The sequence below is a fragment of the Mirounga leonina genome, unplaced genomic scaffold (assembly GCF_011800145.1).
Source record: "Mirounga leonina isolate KUSES-001 unplaced genomic scaffold, KU_Mleo_1.0 Mir_98, whole genome shotgun sequence".
Taxonomy (NCBI): Eukaryota; Metazoa; Chordata; class Mammalia; order Carnivora; family Phocidae; genus Mirounga; species Mirounga leonina.
Genome location: NW_023270921.1, coordinates 4408754 through 4426541, shown reverse-complemented (window position 1 = coordinate 4426541; position 17788 = coordinate 4408754). Strand labels below are relative to the sequence as shown.

The following is a 17788-nucleotide window of genomic DNA, read 5'->3' as shown; positions in this document are numbered from 1 at the left end:
ATAACACCATCACAGTGTTAAACTATTCAATTAATCAAATGAATGCATGCATTTCAATCAAATTTACCTACTTATATCTGCAATGAACAATGACAGGAATCATGGGAAATACACTGACTTTACAGAGCTTACATTATTATAAACTTCAGATATTACAGTATCTTTAATTGTCTAAAAATGCAGTCTCAAACTAGATATCCAAAGGCCTAATCACAATCATTCCTTGATCATGTAAATAAAAGGGGGCTAGAGTGCATTCCTCTTCTGCCATAATTGTGCACATAAACCCTAGTTAAGACCCACTCCTTACCACTCCTGCTGCACTCCCTGCACCACCTGACCCAGTTTCAGAAATTTCTAGTTCTTCAGACCATCACCAATGCCGAGAATAATGCTTAGAACAGAGCAGATACTCAATAGGTGTATTTTAAATAAAGTATTTAATAAATATTAAAAGTCAGACTACAGTAACAGAAGTCCTCCCGATACCCTTTCAATAATGTTAAGCCAGAGGCGGCAAATTAAATTTGAGAAAATATATACCCTTATTATTTACTTAGATAGAAATTATTGGCTTAGACTATTTGGATGGAGAATGTACACTATAATCACTGCAAATAAGGTGCCTCTGGAAAAAGAGCACCCCATTTCCCATTTCTCAGAGAACAAGAAAAGTAGCAGATTTTTCTCATTGGCTCCAAGTTGAACAAAGGGAAACGTTCTGGTTGGAGAAGATACAAGCTCCAAGTAAACTAAGAGCTATCTGGCTTTTTTATTCCTCAATGTTCTAGAGATGAGCTGTGTAATCAAGTTGCCACTATTGCATGTGGCTGTTTGATAAATGAATATGAGATAAAAATTCAGTTCCTCTGTTTCACTAGCCCCGGAGGGAACCATATGGAAGAGTACAAACTCATAACATTTCCATCACCACAGAAAGCTGCATTGGAGACCTCTCCTCTGAAGGGTTGAACTAGGACCAAAAGGGCAGAGAACAAGGGCAGGATTCTGGCTCACTGAAACAAAACAAAACAAAACAAAAAAACCACAACCTAACAACTTTCAGAACTACTCAAATGGTCTTCAAAAAGGGAACAGACTGGTTGTGAAGCAGTATTTCTCTAACCCTCCAGCCCCCATCTAGGACTCCTTAATGGGAAATCTAAATTCGTATACACGTCTCACAAGCATTTCTTTGGCCATCATCAATCAAGAAAGCTATTTCTCAAATTCTCATTATTCCTTTTCAGTGAATATTCAGTTATATGATGTTTCGAGGAGACACAGGTGACCCAAGAAACATGTACTTACCAACTAAATGTAAAGTCTGAATTTTGGCTCCTATAGGAATTTTCAGTTTATTTTCAGGAGGAATTGGAAATGCTCCGTTACGATTACGAAATTTCCCCAAAATATGAACATGAGGCATGTATGTCCAAATAGATTCTACCAATTCCAAATGAGAAGTTTCCACACCCTAGAAAATAATGCCAAGCATAAGAAAAGGCTATTTATTTAGCATCCAAAGCTTCTATTTCTGTATCATAAGATGCTAAGTACGCAATGGAACTTAAAAGTTTGTTATGGATGAAATCTGCACGTGAGTGAGCATATTCTTTCATTCTTTGATTTATTATTTCATCAATCAGTTGGTATCAAATGTTCAACCAATTACACTCACCACTAAATTTGGGCATGCCTGCAAAGCTTCCAGAACGCCTGGAATGCTAAAAGCCTCATGGCCCCGTACCCTTCGCCTCTCAAGGTATCTAGGATGAAGGCCATAAAGCTGTTCGACATCTGGCATCTTCTTCAATAGTGTTAGAAAACTGGAATCTGTGAAGCCTGAGAAATTCAGAAGCATTTAGAGGCAAGTTAATCTTTGTATTCATGAACATTTATTAGGCACTTGTCATTTCTGTCAAAAGTTACCAACAACAAAAGGTTTCCTTTTTAAAGTTTCTTAAGACTAACACTAAGGCTGAACAAACGGTTAAACAGAAAATATATTCCTTTAGTAATAAAGGAAATGTTTCAGAAACCCCACTTATCCTGAATTAATATTTTACAGAGCTGAGGCTTTTAATTTATGATTGTCTTTTTGTTGCTGCTGCTTTTAAGGCACACAAATCTTCGACTAGGGACAACACACATTTAACCTGGATAATTTGCACCCATTACTGGATTGGTGGGTGAGGAGGGACCACCTACCTGATCAGCACTACTCTCCACCCCTCCCAAGGTGCTCTCTGGTCCAGAGAACCTCTAAGGCTCTGCTCTAGAGCACACAACTAAAAAAGGAGGAAGATATGATCCTCACCTTCACGAAGCTCACAGTTCTAACCTAAATCCCATCTCAAACTAAGTTCTCTTGGTCTATCCATTTCCTGATAACTACTCTATCCTGTGTTTAACTACCACTCCCTGGACATTTCAGAGAGTTAATTCTTCTGAAAAAGACAGATCAAGTTAGCTAAGAGAACATAAGTGAACCAAACTGAAAGGATGCTGAGCTGACAGAAAGCTATTTATCTGGGAGGCCGACTGTGTTCCATCCACCAGATGGGAACAGAGAGGCAGGTTACTTTCACAGCAGGGGTTTTGATGAGGTAAGGAGGGAGACAAGTTTCATTAGGTTGATACTTTATTTAATCTGGGGTATTTTGTCTTTAATGGAGGCTGTCAGAAATCCAACTGTCTGCTCACTAATGACAAGCAAAAATATTAACTCTCAAGAATGTAAATGGAGCCCCAAATCACTAAGTCTTACATACTAAAGTTTTCAAAAGTTGTTCTATTTGAACAGGGCTGGTCCAGATGACTGTGGTAACTTTAGAATCACAAAACTGAAAAGTAAGAAGAGACCTCAAAGATTACTTGGTCTGATTATACTAATAGTTCTTATTATCATCGTGTAGAATAACCTTCACTAACTGAGCCATTCAATGTGCTAACAATTCTACGTTTTTTCATCTATTCTCCCAACCCAGTGAAAAAGGTAATCACCCCACTTAGGAATGTAAAAATGAACCTGAAAGAATTTAAAAGCTACCATGTGAAAGAGCCAGAGTTCAAAACCAAGTCTGACCACTGCCAATGTCCATCCTCTTTTGTCATACACTCTCATCAAAAAATGGGTATAGTTCCAGCTTGTTTATTGAGATTATATGAGAACCCAAAGATATCACATATGTAAACCATAAAGTACTACATAAAAACCGTAGTTATCATTATTATATAGAGAATCAGGGCCTAAACTCCAGGTTTAAACTATTGCCAGAGGGGCATTAGTGAGCAGGGTTAATGAGATCTTATTCTAGGCTACAGACTGTTTGCTTCGACCCTCTTTTATTGCAGGGATGGGAAGCCTTGGGCTCACAAGTATTTATCACAGTCTGAAAGAAATCAGCAATACGCAGACAGATTCTTCTCTAATTTGATAAGGGGCAGAGATGTTAAGGCTCAGGCTACATCACATGGGAGCTCTGCTATCCTGCCTCTTTATACAGTGCATTAATCCCATTGCTGGAATTCCTGCTGGTCTAACCTCTGTTAAAGCATATCTAATCTAAGGACTGATAGTCATTTTCACATTTCCCTCATTTTTTTCCCCCCTTTCCTGCTATAAATGATTACTCTCTGGAATAAAAGGAGTCCTTTTCCCTCAGGACGGTTTCTTTGAAGTATTTGAAGACAACTGTGGTTTGCCTCCCACCAAGCTAAGTTCTAGCCTCAGGTCTTTGCAATGTTCTTCACAAAAAGCTATATATACTGATAACTAACTGGTCAACTGAAGAGTTACTAGTTGACTGATGACCTTTCGAAAGGATATGGCACACCAAACTGTAAAATATTTCAGTACCGCAGACAGTCTATCCTGTTCCACTTCACTTGTCAAGGTTCCCCTATCCCACCCTCATCACATTTTCAAAATATCAGGATCTGGATAATGCTGATAAGATGTCGTTAAACAAGACATTCAAAATTGCTACACAATAGTAACTAAAAGTCATTAGTTAATAGATTGGTGTTAACTGAAAAGAAGCCTTGATTGGCCCTTCATTTTAATTCCTCCCTTTCAGGTGTGCTCTGCTTAACTAAATGTATCAACTTTCTTTTCTGGTCTCTACGTGAGGTCCATTTGTGTGGTTAGGATACTAAGTCCGAATTCTTCACCCAGAAGACCAATGCCCTATTTGAGAATCTCTAAGACCTTGTATAGGCCTTCCAAAAGTGCTAAAGAAATGAAAGCTCCAGAAGTGCAATTTCGGTGGCCTGCTAGAGCAGCTTTACACAAATTGATTAATATCTGTTTAACTAGAGGCTGCCGTTAAGGGGTACAGGGAAGCTATGAAAACCTGCGTCATAGAACAAAGGACACTTTGTCTAATATAAGAGACATACATTGATTTCTCCGATGGTACATTTGTGGAACAGGCTGATGTAGTTCCTTAAGGAAATAAACCAGTAAAGCCTCCGGCAAAACATTTTTCAACGCAAATGAACCGAAGTAATTTAGGTAAAATTCACCAAAAGGTGACTTAGATTGCCTATCTTAAGACAAGTAATGTTTGATGGGAATATTATGAGGTTCCAGTAGGATTCCAGGGTACCTTACAGGCTAGATCTACTTACCACTTGGCATGTATTCCCACCACCGCCCTGCACAGAGATCCACAACCCTCACCACTCTCAGATACAGGGTCACTGCTTCTTTTAGCTTCCTGGAGAGACATTCCATACACATGATATCCTGCAGAGGGAGGTACCTTTGTGAGAGAAAGAAACTCATATTTATCAAGTGGGTAAGTACTTCCTCTCACCAACAGGTTACTTTTTGTCCTTCTTCCATTCTCCTACCCCTTGAATGAAATAAGACCTTAGGAATATTCACAGGGTTTTAAGATTAACATGCACATAAAGCTTTTCACTAAAAACAGATGAGTCAGCAAATACTCAAGCATCCAAATAAAGTACTGAGCTCCCTCCATAGGGTGTTTGCTAAAACCTGCCTTTCTCCTTTTAAGTTTTTACAAACGAAGAAAATCTCAAGAAAAAAAAAAGGAAGAAAAAGATCTGAGTGAATTTCAAGGCCTGATGATAAGGGAACATGAGAAAGAGAATCAGTTTAAACATGGCCAATATAATTTTATAGCTTTTACAGAAATCATTTCCTGTAGTAGCTAAAAAAATTCCTCTCTGCTCCCTCAACACACCCAGAAACTCTATTTTCTCTATGTATACTAAAGTTTATAGTATACAATTTCTTTCCTAGATCTTTTTACTTTTTAGGTCACACACAAGTACTGCATAAGCATTAAGTGAGAACACCTCGTCTCAACTACAATTTCCTCTTTTACAACTCCCTGTTATCTCTTCCTTCCTGAAACTTTTCAACTAACCTGCGCTTTTGTTGTTTCCAATAAAAGCAATATATATTTTGAAATATCAGAAAATCTCATCTCTCTCTCTCTTCCTGAACACTCCTCCATACACAACTACATTAAAAAAAAAAAAAAAAAAAGGTAAAAACTACCCTTTACTGAGGTTGTATTGTATCACAGACACCGTAATGTAGTCACTATTTCACAACATGACGAAGTAGGCTGTACTTCATTTGCCCTCCCCCAATCCTTTTTCTTTCTCTGCTAGGCTGTGTTCCCTACCCTTCCAGCTGTCAGTTGATTTTGGCCAACACATACCAGGGGCAAAGGCTTTCTGCTATTCCTAGTCTCCTAGCTGAATTCTTTAGCACTCCTTATTGGCTCCGTTAACCCTATCTAAGCCTCTCTAAATAGTCCCTTCATTAAATGATCTTCAAATTCCAGCCAAGTGTATGTACCTTGTTTCCTGCTAGAACGCTCACTGATATAGCAGGTACTATTTTACAAGTGGCGAAATCGGCTCAAAAAAGTTAACCTGCAAAAAGTAAACAGCTAGGAAAGAGGAAGGAAGAGCAAGGATGTCAACACAGTTGGGTCTGACTCTAATTCCTAAAAATTAAGCTAATTCTAAAAGAAAAGTCCAAGTATGCCTGCTGAGCATTTCTCTGCTCCATTTTTTTTCTACCTCTGGACACGCTCTCTTCCCCTTCAAACTATTTAAAGAGAATAAAATAAAATGTAATTTTCTTCAAAAAAAAAAAAAAGCATATTGCTAACTTAATTTACAGTCTTCATAACTCAGATATAAATAGGATAATTTTCAGAAATTATATGACTACACATTTTATAAACAACGAAAAATAGTGAACTTGCTTTCTGAATCAACTTACACACTAAAGTATTTTTTCCTCAAATTACTGATTGTTATCCAAAGTATATGCCTGAGTAAATATTATACTCCCTTTAATTACAAATAGATCAGTAATTGCATGAAGATGATCTTACATCATATCTGCCCTCAGAAAAAGAAATGTATTTTTTCTTCAAAGATACATAATCGAAGAGTTGGAGGCATTTCAAATAGATTTTTAAAAAGATGTCACACTAGATTCCACTCCTTCCACTTGAATATTCTGTTTGAACTGGAAAATGTTATCGTATCCACTCTCAATTTAAAATATGGTTCAATTTGTTTACAATATGCCCACCCATTATTCAACAAATACCTAACACACATCCCTAGAAACAATTTTACCTATGCTTTCTTCCAGGATTTTAACAGCTTTATTGTTTAATTCATTGATGCATTCAGAATTTGGTATCAGATATGGTAACAACATGCTTTTATTACTCTCTCCAAATGATTCCTGGGTTATGACATCATCACTGAATAATCCACTCAGCTTTACCTCACTGATGTGAATACCAAGTTTATCATAAACCAGATCTCAACATATATTTGAGTCCCCATATGGAGCCTACATATGCAAACTGTCTGTTTTACCCAACTGTCTGCTTAATTTCTCCAGTACCAAATCTTCAATGGTTGTATATTTTAGAATATATTTGAACACCTGGTAGGGGTTAGACTCTTTTTCTGAAAAAACTTTCTGAAAAATGTTCAGACATTCTTCTGCCAAATGAACTTCAGTATCATTTTGTTTTGTTAAAAAAATTGTTATTTTGGGTTTCCTATTCCCAGACAGAACTGAACTGTGACAAAACTACACTGTGTTACACAACAACAAACTGTAGAAGATAAAGACTTATCCAAGTTTATGTTAGAAAAGAAAAATAAAGTGCCCATGGTTCCCTAAAGTAGCTTTGCTGTCTCTATTTTAAAATTTCTTGGGACGCCTGGGTGGCTCAGTCTGTTAAGCATCTGCCTTCAGCTCAGGTCATGATATCAGGGTCCTGGGATCGAGTCCTACACTGGGCTCCCTGCTCAACGGGGAGTCTGCTTCTCCCTCTCCCTCTGCCCCTCCCCTTGCTTGTGCTCTCTCTAATAAATAAATAAAATATTTAAAAATAAAATAACATTTATCTGCAAATATTCAGTAATTTTTAAAAATTCAAAACCCTTGGGGTGCCTGGGTGGCTCAGTCGTTAAGCGTCTGCCTTCAGCTCAGGTCACGATCCCAGGGTCCTGGGATTGAGCCCCACATCAGGCTCCCTGCCAGGGAGCCGACTTCTCTCTCCCCCACTCCCTCCGCTTGTGTTCCCTCTCTTGCTGTGTCTCTGTCAAATAAATAAATAAAATCTTTAAAAAAAAAAATTCAAAACACTTTTAAGAACTTCATAAATAGTAATTTCCCCTAGGTAAATAAAATAGTGGAAAATCCAAATGCTTGGAAAAGTTCATTGGAACTGTGTAAGAGAAAAACTGGAAACAATCTAGATGTCAGACTACAAGGGAAAAGTTAATTATTGTGTCATAGTCTAGTGACTAAAATGCTCATTATGAAGACCATGTAGCAATATGAAAAAGGGCAGAGCGGGATCAGAACCACTAACGCTCAACAAGCATTTATGCTATCCAGTGTATTGAGTGCTTTAAAAGCATTATCTCACTGAATCTTTATAACAACATCTTTATTGATCCCTGGACCAAGGCAAGTAAGTGAAAAGACTCATGATTCAAACTCAGGTCTCCAACTCCAGAGACAAAGTGTGTTAGGGTTGTTTATTTGAATGGATAATGACTGAATGAAGAAAGCAGGGGAAACTGGAAGTGACAGGTTTTTGTTGTTTTTTGTTTTGGTTTCTTTGACTGTTGTTTATAATGTAGTGTGGACAAAAATATAATTTAAAAAAGGATTTTGAAAAAAGCTTTACCACAAAACAACTTTAATGTGTGCATGCATAAAGTAATGATGGATATTATTTCACAAAACTATGATTTCAATCACTCACATACATGTACATATAAAGAAAATGTTTCTCACTGTGGGTTGTAGTCAAAGTCAGAAACACTGCCTTATATTGTACACACATGGTGCCGTAATAAGAAAAGTCAACAAATCAGTTGCTAAGAATTCTGAGAAGCCTGAAATGTTAACGTAGTCTAGAGAATGGATATCCAGCAGAACTTAGTGCAACGAAAGTGGTGTTCCCTATCTTCACTGTCTGAGCTGTCCTACACGGTAGCCACAAGACATACAGGCTAGTGTAACTGAGGAACTGGACTGATTTTTCATTTCCTTTCATTTCAATTTAAATGCCATAGGTAGCTAGTAACTACCATACTAGAAAGCGCAGCTCTAGAATTTGCTTCTACTTAATACGTTCTAGCAGGGTAAAAGTCAACCAAACAAAATCTTACCTAAAAATATGGCAAAGCACTTCATGTGAAAGTTGATTCATATAGTCCTTTGTTTCATCAGATATTGTTTCCTCAGCTATTTCATTATTCATGAGACATGTTTTAACACTTTTCTTTCGTGGACCCATTGCTGTGTTATCTCCAGTATCAAAGAGCAAATCTTCCCTCTTGATAACTTGAATTCAAAGCACCTGAAAGCAAGAAGAGACTAGAGTAGACTACAGCACACCAACTCCAGACTCAGAAATTATCCCTAGAAAACCTAGTTTTGTAAAACAATGTTTATTTTAAAAAAGAAGGGTACAGACCACATTCAAATTAATAAAAACATTACACAAAATGCACAGAACATCTTTTTCTGAAGAGCAGTAGAGAATATAAAAATGCATTATTTAGAATGAGCAAAAAAATAAATAAAAATAAATAAAATCCAAGGAGTCAGGAGTTCTGGATTCTATTTTGTACTGTTGCTTCCTAACTAATTCACTCAATTTTCCCAAGCATCAATTTCTTTACCTGTAAGGTAAGATAGTTAAACTAGGTAACAAAACCCCTTCCAGTTCTGGGATCTCCTTATTCTAGGACTGCCCCTCACAAAGAAGGTAGAAGAGAAATGTTGGGTTCTAGTCCTGATCTGCCAAACTACTTTTATGAACTTGAGTCACCTTTTAATTCTTCATTTTCCGACCTATAAAGTGAGGGTAAGATTAGACTCTACCAGTGGGTCCCAGGCCCCTTTATAAATCTGATATGAACTACAGACCTTCTGCTCAAAAACTAAACACTATTTACGTACAATTTCAGATGGAGAATAAAATCACCCCTTTCCCTCTCCTGTAAACATTAAGGAGCAAAGGTTAATTCTCTTTTGTGTCAAATGTATGGTTTGTCTGTGTTTTAAATAAGCTTTGGTGACAGAGGAAGAGAGGGGAGGGAGAAAAAGGAAGGGACGGAGGGTAGATGGAGAATTAAAGTCAGATGAGCAGGCACTCAAAGGGCTTTGTTTTATTTTATTGGTCAGGTTAAGAGGGAACCATATAAAAACAGTGTCCTTTAAATAGCATTATCAACTATCACTGGTAAAATTCTTAAAAATGATTTGGACTCAAACTCAGAGAACTCTAGATCAGAGCTTAAACTACATCACGCTGCAGTGATGCACAGAAGTGCAGTTCCAAACCAGTGCATCTCTAGGAATAGTATCTGTTCCATTTCATGTACCACCTTTTCCTTTTTCCTAATTATAATCCTTTACTATTAAAACTTTCTAAAGCGGACTACATGCTTCTATTTTCCTACAAGGTGAACTCAATAAAAGCTTAACCTTTTCTTGATGACCTCAGGTTATCAATATGAATATCCATTATATTCTGTGATACCTCTCCTCAGAGCTATGGAAGTCTGTGGAGTTCCTGGGGATTCTTTGCTTTACAAATAAATGGGAGCAAACTACATGGCTAAGTGAATCCTCAGATTTCCTGTGCCTGTGTGTGTTCTGGTCTCTTCCCTCACTGACAGGTCACTTGTAACTTCTCACAGGTGGCAGCATGCTCACTTCTCCCTGCATTCCACACACGCTCATGTGCACAGACACATCCCTATACCTACCTCTAAGCCCCCCTCTAATTTGTTGCCTCTTCAGCTATGGCCTAGGAAACCAATGAAATACTTTCACACAATTGTGTGCTGATTAGCATCATCAGACACCTAGCAGTACAGGCCTAAGCAATTCTGCAAAGAGTTGGTGCATGAGCTACCTTGCACCGAATTTGTGACATCTCTTTTGCCTTCTCAAAAGCTTATATGTATGTTGTCCATCCCATTTTGGTTAACAGCCTTGGGAGAAATAAAAGTTTGTACTTAGAACTCCCCACAAAAAAAGTTATAAATATACTCACCTGTTTCTATCACTGCCCACCTTTTCCTATTCACTGCCCTCTCCCCAGGAAAATGAATCTTTCCATCTTACAATGGCTCCCAAAACTGCTATAAGGTTATTTTGACCTCCTCCTCATGAAATCCAATAGGCTCTCTTCAAGGCTCCCCCCACCTGACCCATCTGTAGTATGGGCACTGCTAACCACTCTTTCCTTGAAATCCTCACATCATGCGACCCCCAAAGTGATATTCTCTTGGTCCTCTTCATTCCTCTATGACCACTCCTCAGTCTCCTCTGCCAATTCACCCTAGAATCCTCTTCCGCCTGGGGCAACTGTATCCACTCTCAGCGCTTCCACTACTGCTACTACAAAGACACCTCAAAAAAAAAAAAAAAAAAAGAGAATCCACTTCTAGCTCCTATCTCTCTTGAGTTCTGACCTTTACTTCCTCTCAGAAACCTTCATCTCAGTATCTTGAACATCTTCAAAAATATTATGTCCAAACTGAACTCCCTCCACAACCACCACCATTCCTCTCCCAAAACACATTCACACACAGACACACACACCTACTTTCCCTACTCTAGTTTACCATATGCCCAAATCAGAAACTGTGAAATCAGCCTCAATATGTTGTGCTCTCTCACTTCCCAGTCACTTGATTGGCTATTCTTACCAATCTTACCACAAAACATTGCTCTTGCATCCACTTCCACAGGCTTTTAGGCCTCTATCAACCCTCACCTGGGCGACTGCAATGGCTTCCTCAGTGATGTCCCCAGGGCCTGGAACAAAGCCCACCACACAATACCCACAATAAGTAATTTGCTGAATCAATGCTTACCATACCATCCTCCACATTGAAACCAGAATAATCTTTTTAAACCATTCCTGAGTGCGTATTAAGTGAAAAAATTGAGATGTGGATTATTTCAAAAGTATTACCTCATTTGTGTAAGAGAAAAAGGACAAATATGCTCCTGTTTGCATGGGACGTTTCTGGAAAGGCCCACAACAAAGTATCAACAGTGGTTACCTCTGGGGAGAAAAGAGGTTTAGGCAAGTAGTTAAGATTACTTTTCCTACTCTTCTCCATTATTTGAAAATTTAGATTTGTTTTGTATATTATACCTCTCAAAAAACAAACAAACAAAAAACAAATCAGCCTACAAGAAATCCCAGCTTCCACAGGATAAAATCTTTCCAGTCTCATCCCATGGCACCTTCCCAATCTCATCTTTCAATCCTTAACCCCTTGTCCTTCAGGACACTCGCTCCTGCCACACCAATATCCTCAGTTCCCCCAAACATTGATCTTTCATTCCTAATAAGCTATTAACTCTGACTAGAATGTCCTTTCCCTCCCTTTTTTGCCTAAAACAGCACTAATCTGTTTTCAAAATCTAGTTTAAATGTTAAGTCCTCTGTGAAAACTTCTCACCTCTTTCGAGCTCCCTGTTGAGACTTAACATATGCTTCTCCTATAGAAACTTGTGTAGTATTTTTTTGGCCACGTTTCGGCCAGGAAAAGGGAAAGAATCTCAATCTCCTGCATCTATGTGAAAACAAGTCTTTACTCATAATAAATCCTCAAATATCTAATGTATGAACATCCATCAGTCTTTCCATTATTCCAGGTGCATCCAGTAGCTTCAAGGCTGCTAGGAGCCACCTCATTGTCCTCTGAGCATCCTGTTTGCCACCACAGCACTCAAAGATCTCAGCAACGAGCTTATAACCCTGGCAAAAATGCAATCAGATTTTAATCCAATCAGGAAACACAAAACAAATAGCTACCTGCACCTACAAATGCCTCAACAAGACTATTAACCAGTTTCGACCAATCCAACCATGGATGAATTCTCCAGCTCTCATATCTCAGCACATGCTTCACTTTTAAGAATCTTGACAGCTCTAACCTTCCATGAATACCATGTTCTTGACTTTTCATCCTGTAAGTAAAAATTTTTCTTAGCCTTTCTCCCTTCTTTTTCTTCACCAAAACCACACCACTATTTACACCCTCATCTTATGATTCTCTTTTGCTGTTCCTTATTATTTTGCAAGCTGTGATTTTGTGGGAATCAGATTTAATAGCCCCATTGTACAACCAACACTTGAATTTTTAAACCAAACAGACTGCACCTTAAATATCATTGGGTTTATAAAAGTTCACTTGTTTAGAATTCAGAAATATTTACTCACAGATATGACTTTATACAACATTATGCAGAGATCAGGTCCCTAGCAAGCCCACAAAAACCTATTTAACTTACAGTACGCATTAACACTAACTATCGAAGGGCCTAAATTAGCAGCACTAACAAAATTTTAGGTGGAATTATATATATATACATATATATTTATTTTCTATATGATGCCTAGAATTGAAGACTTACTCATGTAGCTACCTACTTGGCAGCAAGTGTAGTGACTCCCCGGCTCTAAGCGTCTGGTGGGGTGCTTGTGGAGATGAACACCAGGGTAAAAGATAAGATCTCCATCCCACATCTAGGGGGCTTAACAGATCAGGACCCACAGCCAGGGAAAGCCATCAGTCCTCTCCAAGTAGGTGTCTTAGAAATATCCAGGAGATAAAGAGCCTCCTCGTTAAAGGATTCATTTACTTGCCCTTACTACCAGTCAAACTCTATAAAGGACAACAAAATTATCTCCACTAAGGTTGGCTTCATCTTCATTGAAGTGGCTATGCCAAGAGTAACAGAGGCCTGGCAACCCTATATGAGAAGAAAACAGGATACAAGACAAGCAAAATCCAAGTGATGATGGCATCTCTCCTGTCTGTGAACCCTCTCTCTCTTAATTGCTTTTCTTTTAGTGGGATGAGGGATAAAAGCAAGTGAGAATGGGAAAGTAGCCTTCCATATCTTGGTTTCTTCCTACCCCTATATCCAACATATCACCTTTTGCCACTTGAGAAACTCAACAAGGCAGGGAAGGTGCAAAGCAGCAGTAGATTAGAAGGGAAAGAGCAAAGGAGGAAAAAGCAACAGTAGGTAAAGATGAAACACTGAAGCGGGGCTAGCAGAGGAGTTAGAGAGGGTAAGGGAGAGATGACTATAAATAATAGGTGAGTATAAATATGTGAAGAATATATTTTGCAGCAGCAGGTGTTATTTCTAGGGTTAGCCAAGTTCTGGAGACTCAGACTCTAAACCTCAAAGAAATGTCATTCTGACAGAAGTATAGAATCCCAGAATGTCAAAAGCTGAAGGGGCCCTCAAAGACTATCCAGTCACACAGTTCTTAATTTTTTGTGGGTCACAACCCCATGTGAGACTATGGTGAAAGCTGCACATCCTCTCCCCAAGAGGAAAATAAAACATACCTCAGACTCATGCACGATGAATTTCATACACAATTTCAGGGGCTTCACAGACACATCAAAGCTCATCCAGAGGTCCTTACCTAAGACCAGCTCCCTCAATTTCCAGATGGACAAACAGAACCAGAGAAGGTAAGTCACTTGCCCAAGGGCACGTATTAAGTGTCCTTCAAACTTCTCAGCCTACACTAGACACCTATCATCAAGTCAGGCTCCGCACCTCGGCTGTCCCTCCGCATTCCAGAGCTATGCCCCAGTACTCCAAGATGGGCTTCTGGATGCTCTGACAGAACTGATGCTGACCACACCCTGCTTCACAAATTAGGGTTTGTGGTCCATCTAATTTAGGGTCCCACACCACAGCTTTTAGCAGTCCTGGGTATCCTACAGTCTTTCGGTGGCAGACCTTAGCCACTGGAAGCATCTTTTTCGTCTGGGTGGTGCAAGTACATTCTAAGTAGTAAGCCTGAGTTATCTATGTGTGTTCTTTAAGCCAGGGGTCCTTTTGTAATAGTTTCTCTTAGGTGTGCTCTTCTCCTTCCAACTGGCCAGTTCAAATCTCCTCTCTGCCCAAACAGAACTACACTATCCTCTATTAATTCAGTTCATTCTGTTTGCTCCCAAATTTATCCCCATCTTTTAATCCCCAACCCTTAAGGCTATCTCCACCGCTTGCAGGGGAGCACTAACATTTCCTTGCAATATCAAGTTCTTTTCCTTTTAGTCCTCTATTTCCACTGTAGAGGTTTTAACACTTACTATTCACAATTCTGAGAATGGCTGATATCTATAAAAATCCTATATAAATCCACTCCTTCACTCCCTAAATGTCACATCTAAAAACCTTCCTATACCTCTACCATCCTGCCAACATCCTCCACCATCCCTGACTTATTCTACTAATTAATTCTTTCCTCAGATCACACCAGGCCTTCCCAGGTGCATGTTTATCTCTTATTAACACACTTTACAGGGCAGAGATAAACCAACTTATCTTACAACTAAACAGAAAACTTAGGGATCTCTTGTTCTATAAAATTTTCATAATTCTGAACCAATTTCTCATTCTGTATCTAATAACAATTCTATGGAGAAACTCCTTTTCTTGATTGCTGTTATCTGTTCATCCATCTAGCTCCTCTATCATTTACTGCCTACTAAGTGCTAGGTGGTGACAAAGTCTTTCTTCCCTTGAAACTTACTGTCTTAGAATGCAGACAGACTCTAACACCAGTTTCTTATAACTCAGTCATTTCCAATACTATAGTTTAAATTACCTTTCATTACCCTCATCAAAAATACCTTTCTCCCATTTAAAACTTCCCCACGTCTTCAATCATCTATCTGGTCCCTGGGATCATGACCTGAGCCGAAGGCAGACGCTTAACAACTGAGCCACCCAGGCACCCCTGGCCTTCAGGTTCTAATGCCTTTCTTTAGTTTCTATTGGCTTCAGCTTGCTCTTATCAAAATAATATTGCATGTCACTTAATCTGACCTAACATCATAGATCCTAACATCAATCATAGAGCTTTTATGTCTACCTAGGATAGCCTCTCTTGCCTAAAGAAGTGCCACACCACATCTACCAAACTGCTTAAATAAAGAACGAACAAACAAACACAGAATTCGAGTGCCAAAAGGGTCTAGGAATCATCCAGTCCAACCCTTCATCTTCTCGATAAGGAAAAGTGAGGCCCAGAGAGGTAAGCTGGCTTGTCCAAATATACAAAGTCAGAAAGTATGAGTCCTGAAGCAAGGATACAGGTCTTAAACTCCAGTGCAGACTAATTTTATTTTACTATGTCACTTCACCTTACTGAAGCCTCATTTTTCCTTTTTCTCTTATGCTATGCCTTAGTGTATTTTTCACTTAAGTGTATCCCTGCAGGCATACATTCATTTAAACAAACACACACAAGGGGTGCCTGACTGGCTCAATTGGTAGAGCATGCGGCTCTTGATCTCGGGGTTTTTAGTCTGAGCCCCATGCTAGGTGTAGATTATTTTAAAATAAAATCTTAAAAAAAAATAAACACACACATACAAGTCTATATTCCTTACCCTAAGAGAACATAAGAATCACAGCACTGCAAATTTTGAAAGGAGGAAAGGACCCTCAGGGATTACCTAAACCAGTAACTGTCAGAAGTTAAAAATTACAAGCACAGATTTTTCAATCTACAGGACTACTCAATATGTAGCTTTCCACATCCCACCGCTTCTCTCCCCCAGAAAATCATGGTCTTATAGAGCCATTATTTTATTCTTCAGTTGTGCTGAGAGTACGGGAAAGAGAATGAAGAACCAGTGACCTAATCCAATGTGCTCATTTGCCAGGTGAGAAATCTCAAGTCCAGAGAGTCCAAAGGAATTTGCCCAAAGTGCCAGCAAGTTAATAGCAGGTTTAAGACAAAAAAACCAAGATCTCCCATTCTTCACGCAGTTGTGTTTTCACACTGCTGGTCTAGATTTATAAAACAAAGTCGTCAGGACAGAGCTTCCCCCTGCACAAGAACCCTCCTAAGTGGCCCTTGGCCAGTTTGGTGCCTGGAAAAATATGGTAGACATCTCTTATCAGTCAACTCCTGGCTATCCAGGAGGCAGGAAGACAAGCCTTTCAGGTCTGTCTCTAAGGAAAGACCCCTTTAAAGGGAGTTGAGAACCTGATCTTCGGAGCTAGGAGAAGCGTTAAGAGGCAACTAACATTTTCATTTTACAGATAAGCAAACTGCGCTACAGAGAGGGTAATGGAACTGGGCAAGGTCACACAGGGAGTCGGTGGCGAGGTAAGGCTAGAACTTGAGGCTCCTGATCCCAGGGCTGGCCGCCTCTCAAAGATGTATTCATTGCGTCTTGCTCAGAGACCTCTCAGTACGCTGACTGCCGGTCTTCCCTAACGTACTGGCTTAAATACTGACAACGTTAAAATCGTAGAATGCGTGACGCCCGGGGTGGGATGGTGTCCCATAAATTGCCCAGGCCAACCCCCCACCCCGCCCCCCATTCTGAGGGAACCAAGACTCAGAGAGGGTTCTTTATGCTAGAATCTTCGGCCAGATCTGGACAAGGTAAGCAAACCTCTCAACCAGGGCCTACAAGGCAAGACCCACAAACTCAATCCCAGCTCTCCCGGGAGCTCTAGGCCTGAAAGGAGCCCGAGACCGAGAGCCCAGGCGGTCGGGAGCCCGGGAGCCCCGGAGCCCCCATCCGGCCGCCTCCACCCCGCCGCCCACACCCCCGGCTCTGCCGCCCGCCGCCGGTCCCCGGGTCCACTCGGCCGCCGCCTCACCTACTCCGGCCCTCCGTCTGTTATTGTGGTTGAGAGGGAGGGAGAAGCGCGACCGACACTTCCCGCGGCCCCCACCGCCGCGGCGCTTCCGCTTCCGCCGCCGCTCGGGCATTTCCGGAGGGTTGCCTTCCGGGGCTGGGCTCGTTCCTCGTGTCCGTGTTGGGTGTGGGACGCAGGCGTCGAGTCACGGCAGCCATGTTGAGTGTGGCAGTTCGTGAGGCGCTGGAGCCGGTCCATCTTACCGCGGCGGCATTGCCGCGCCGGAAGTGCTTAGAGTCGGAGGCGGGGGAGGCAGTTGCTTTTCTGTGGTTCGCAACTTAGTTCGCCGGTGTTCGGCGGCTTTGGGTAAGCTTTTGGACCTTGCGTTTGGCATTTGCAAAACGACTGCGTTCCATTAGGGATTTTTCCAGAATTCGTTTAGCTAAAAAAAGAGAATTTTTTTTTTTTTTTTTTTTGGAGAAGGGTCGCGGGGGACAGTTTGAAGATGTTAATGTTAAATCAGCTCTTCTCTATTTTGGGGACGTTGTTTCTGCACGTAATTAACAGCGTTTTATACGTTTCAAA

At 40.1% G+C, this 17788-nt stretch overlaps 1 protein-coding gene across 7 annotated transcripts in view; it reads right to left on the bottom strand.

Moving 5' to 3' along the window:
• LOC118006676 (F-box only protein 38) overlaps nt 1–17325 on the bottom strand; it is a 54385-nt gene extending 37060 nt beyond the window's left edge. For 3 of the 7 annotated variants that reach the window (XM_034999414.1, XM_034999420.1, XM_034999421.1), the window contains exons 1-5: nt 17225–17325; nt 8707–8897; nt 4636–4769; nt 1682–1845; nt 1312–1477 (exon numbers count right to left, since the gene is read on the bottom strand). In XM_034999414.1, coding sequence (XP_034855305.1) covers nt 1312–1477; nt 1682–1845; nt 4636–4769; nt 8707–8834 — 592 coding nt within the window. In that variant the 5' untranslated portion in view covers nt 8835–8897; nt 17225–17325. Of the gene's footprint in view, nt 1–1311; nt 1478–1681; nt 1846–4635; nt 4770–8706; nt 10614–11271; nt 11287–11330; nt 11465–11531; nt 11625–17224 lie in introns of those variants that run through there. The other 4 variants (XM_034999416.1, XM_034999417.1, XM_034999418.1 and 1 more) reach the window with 4 other exon arrangements.
• Between the last annotated feature and the right edge of the window lie 463 nt (nt 17326–17788).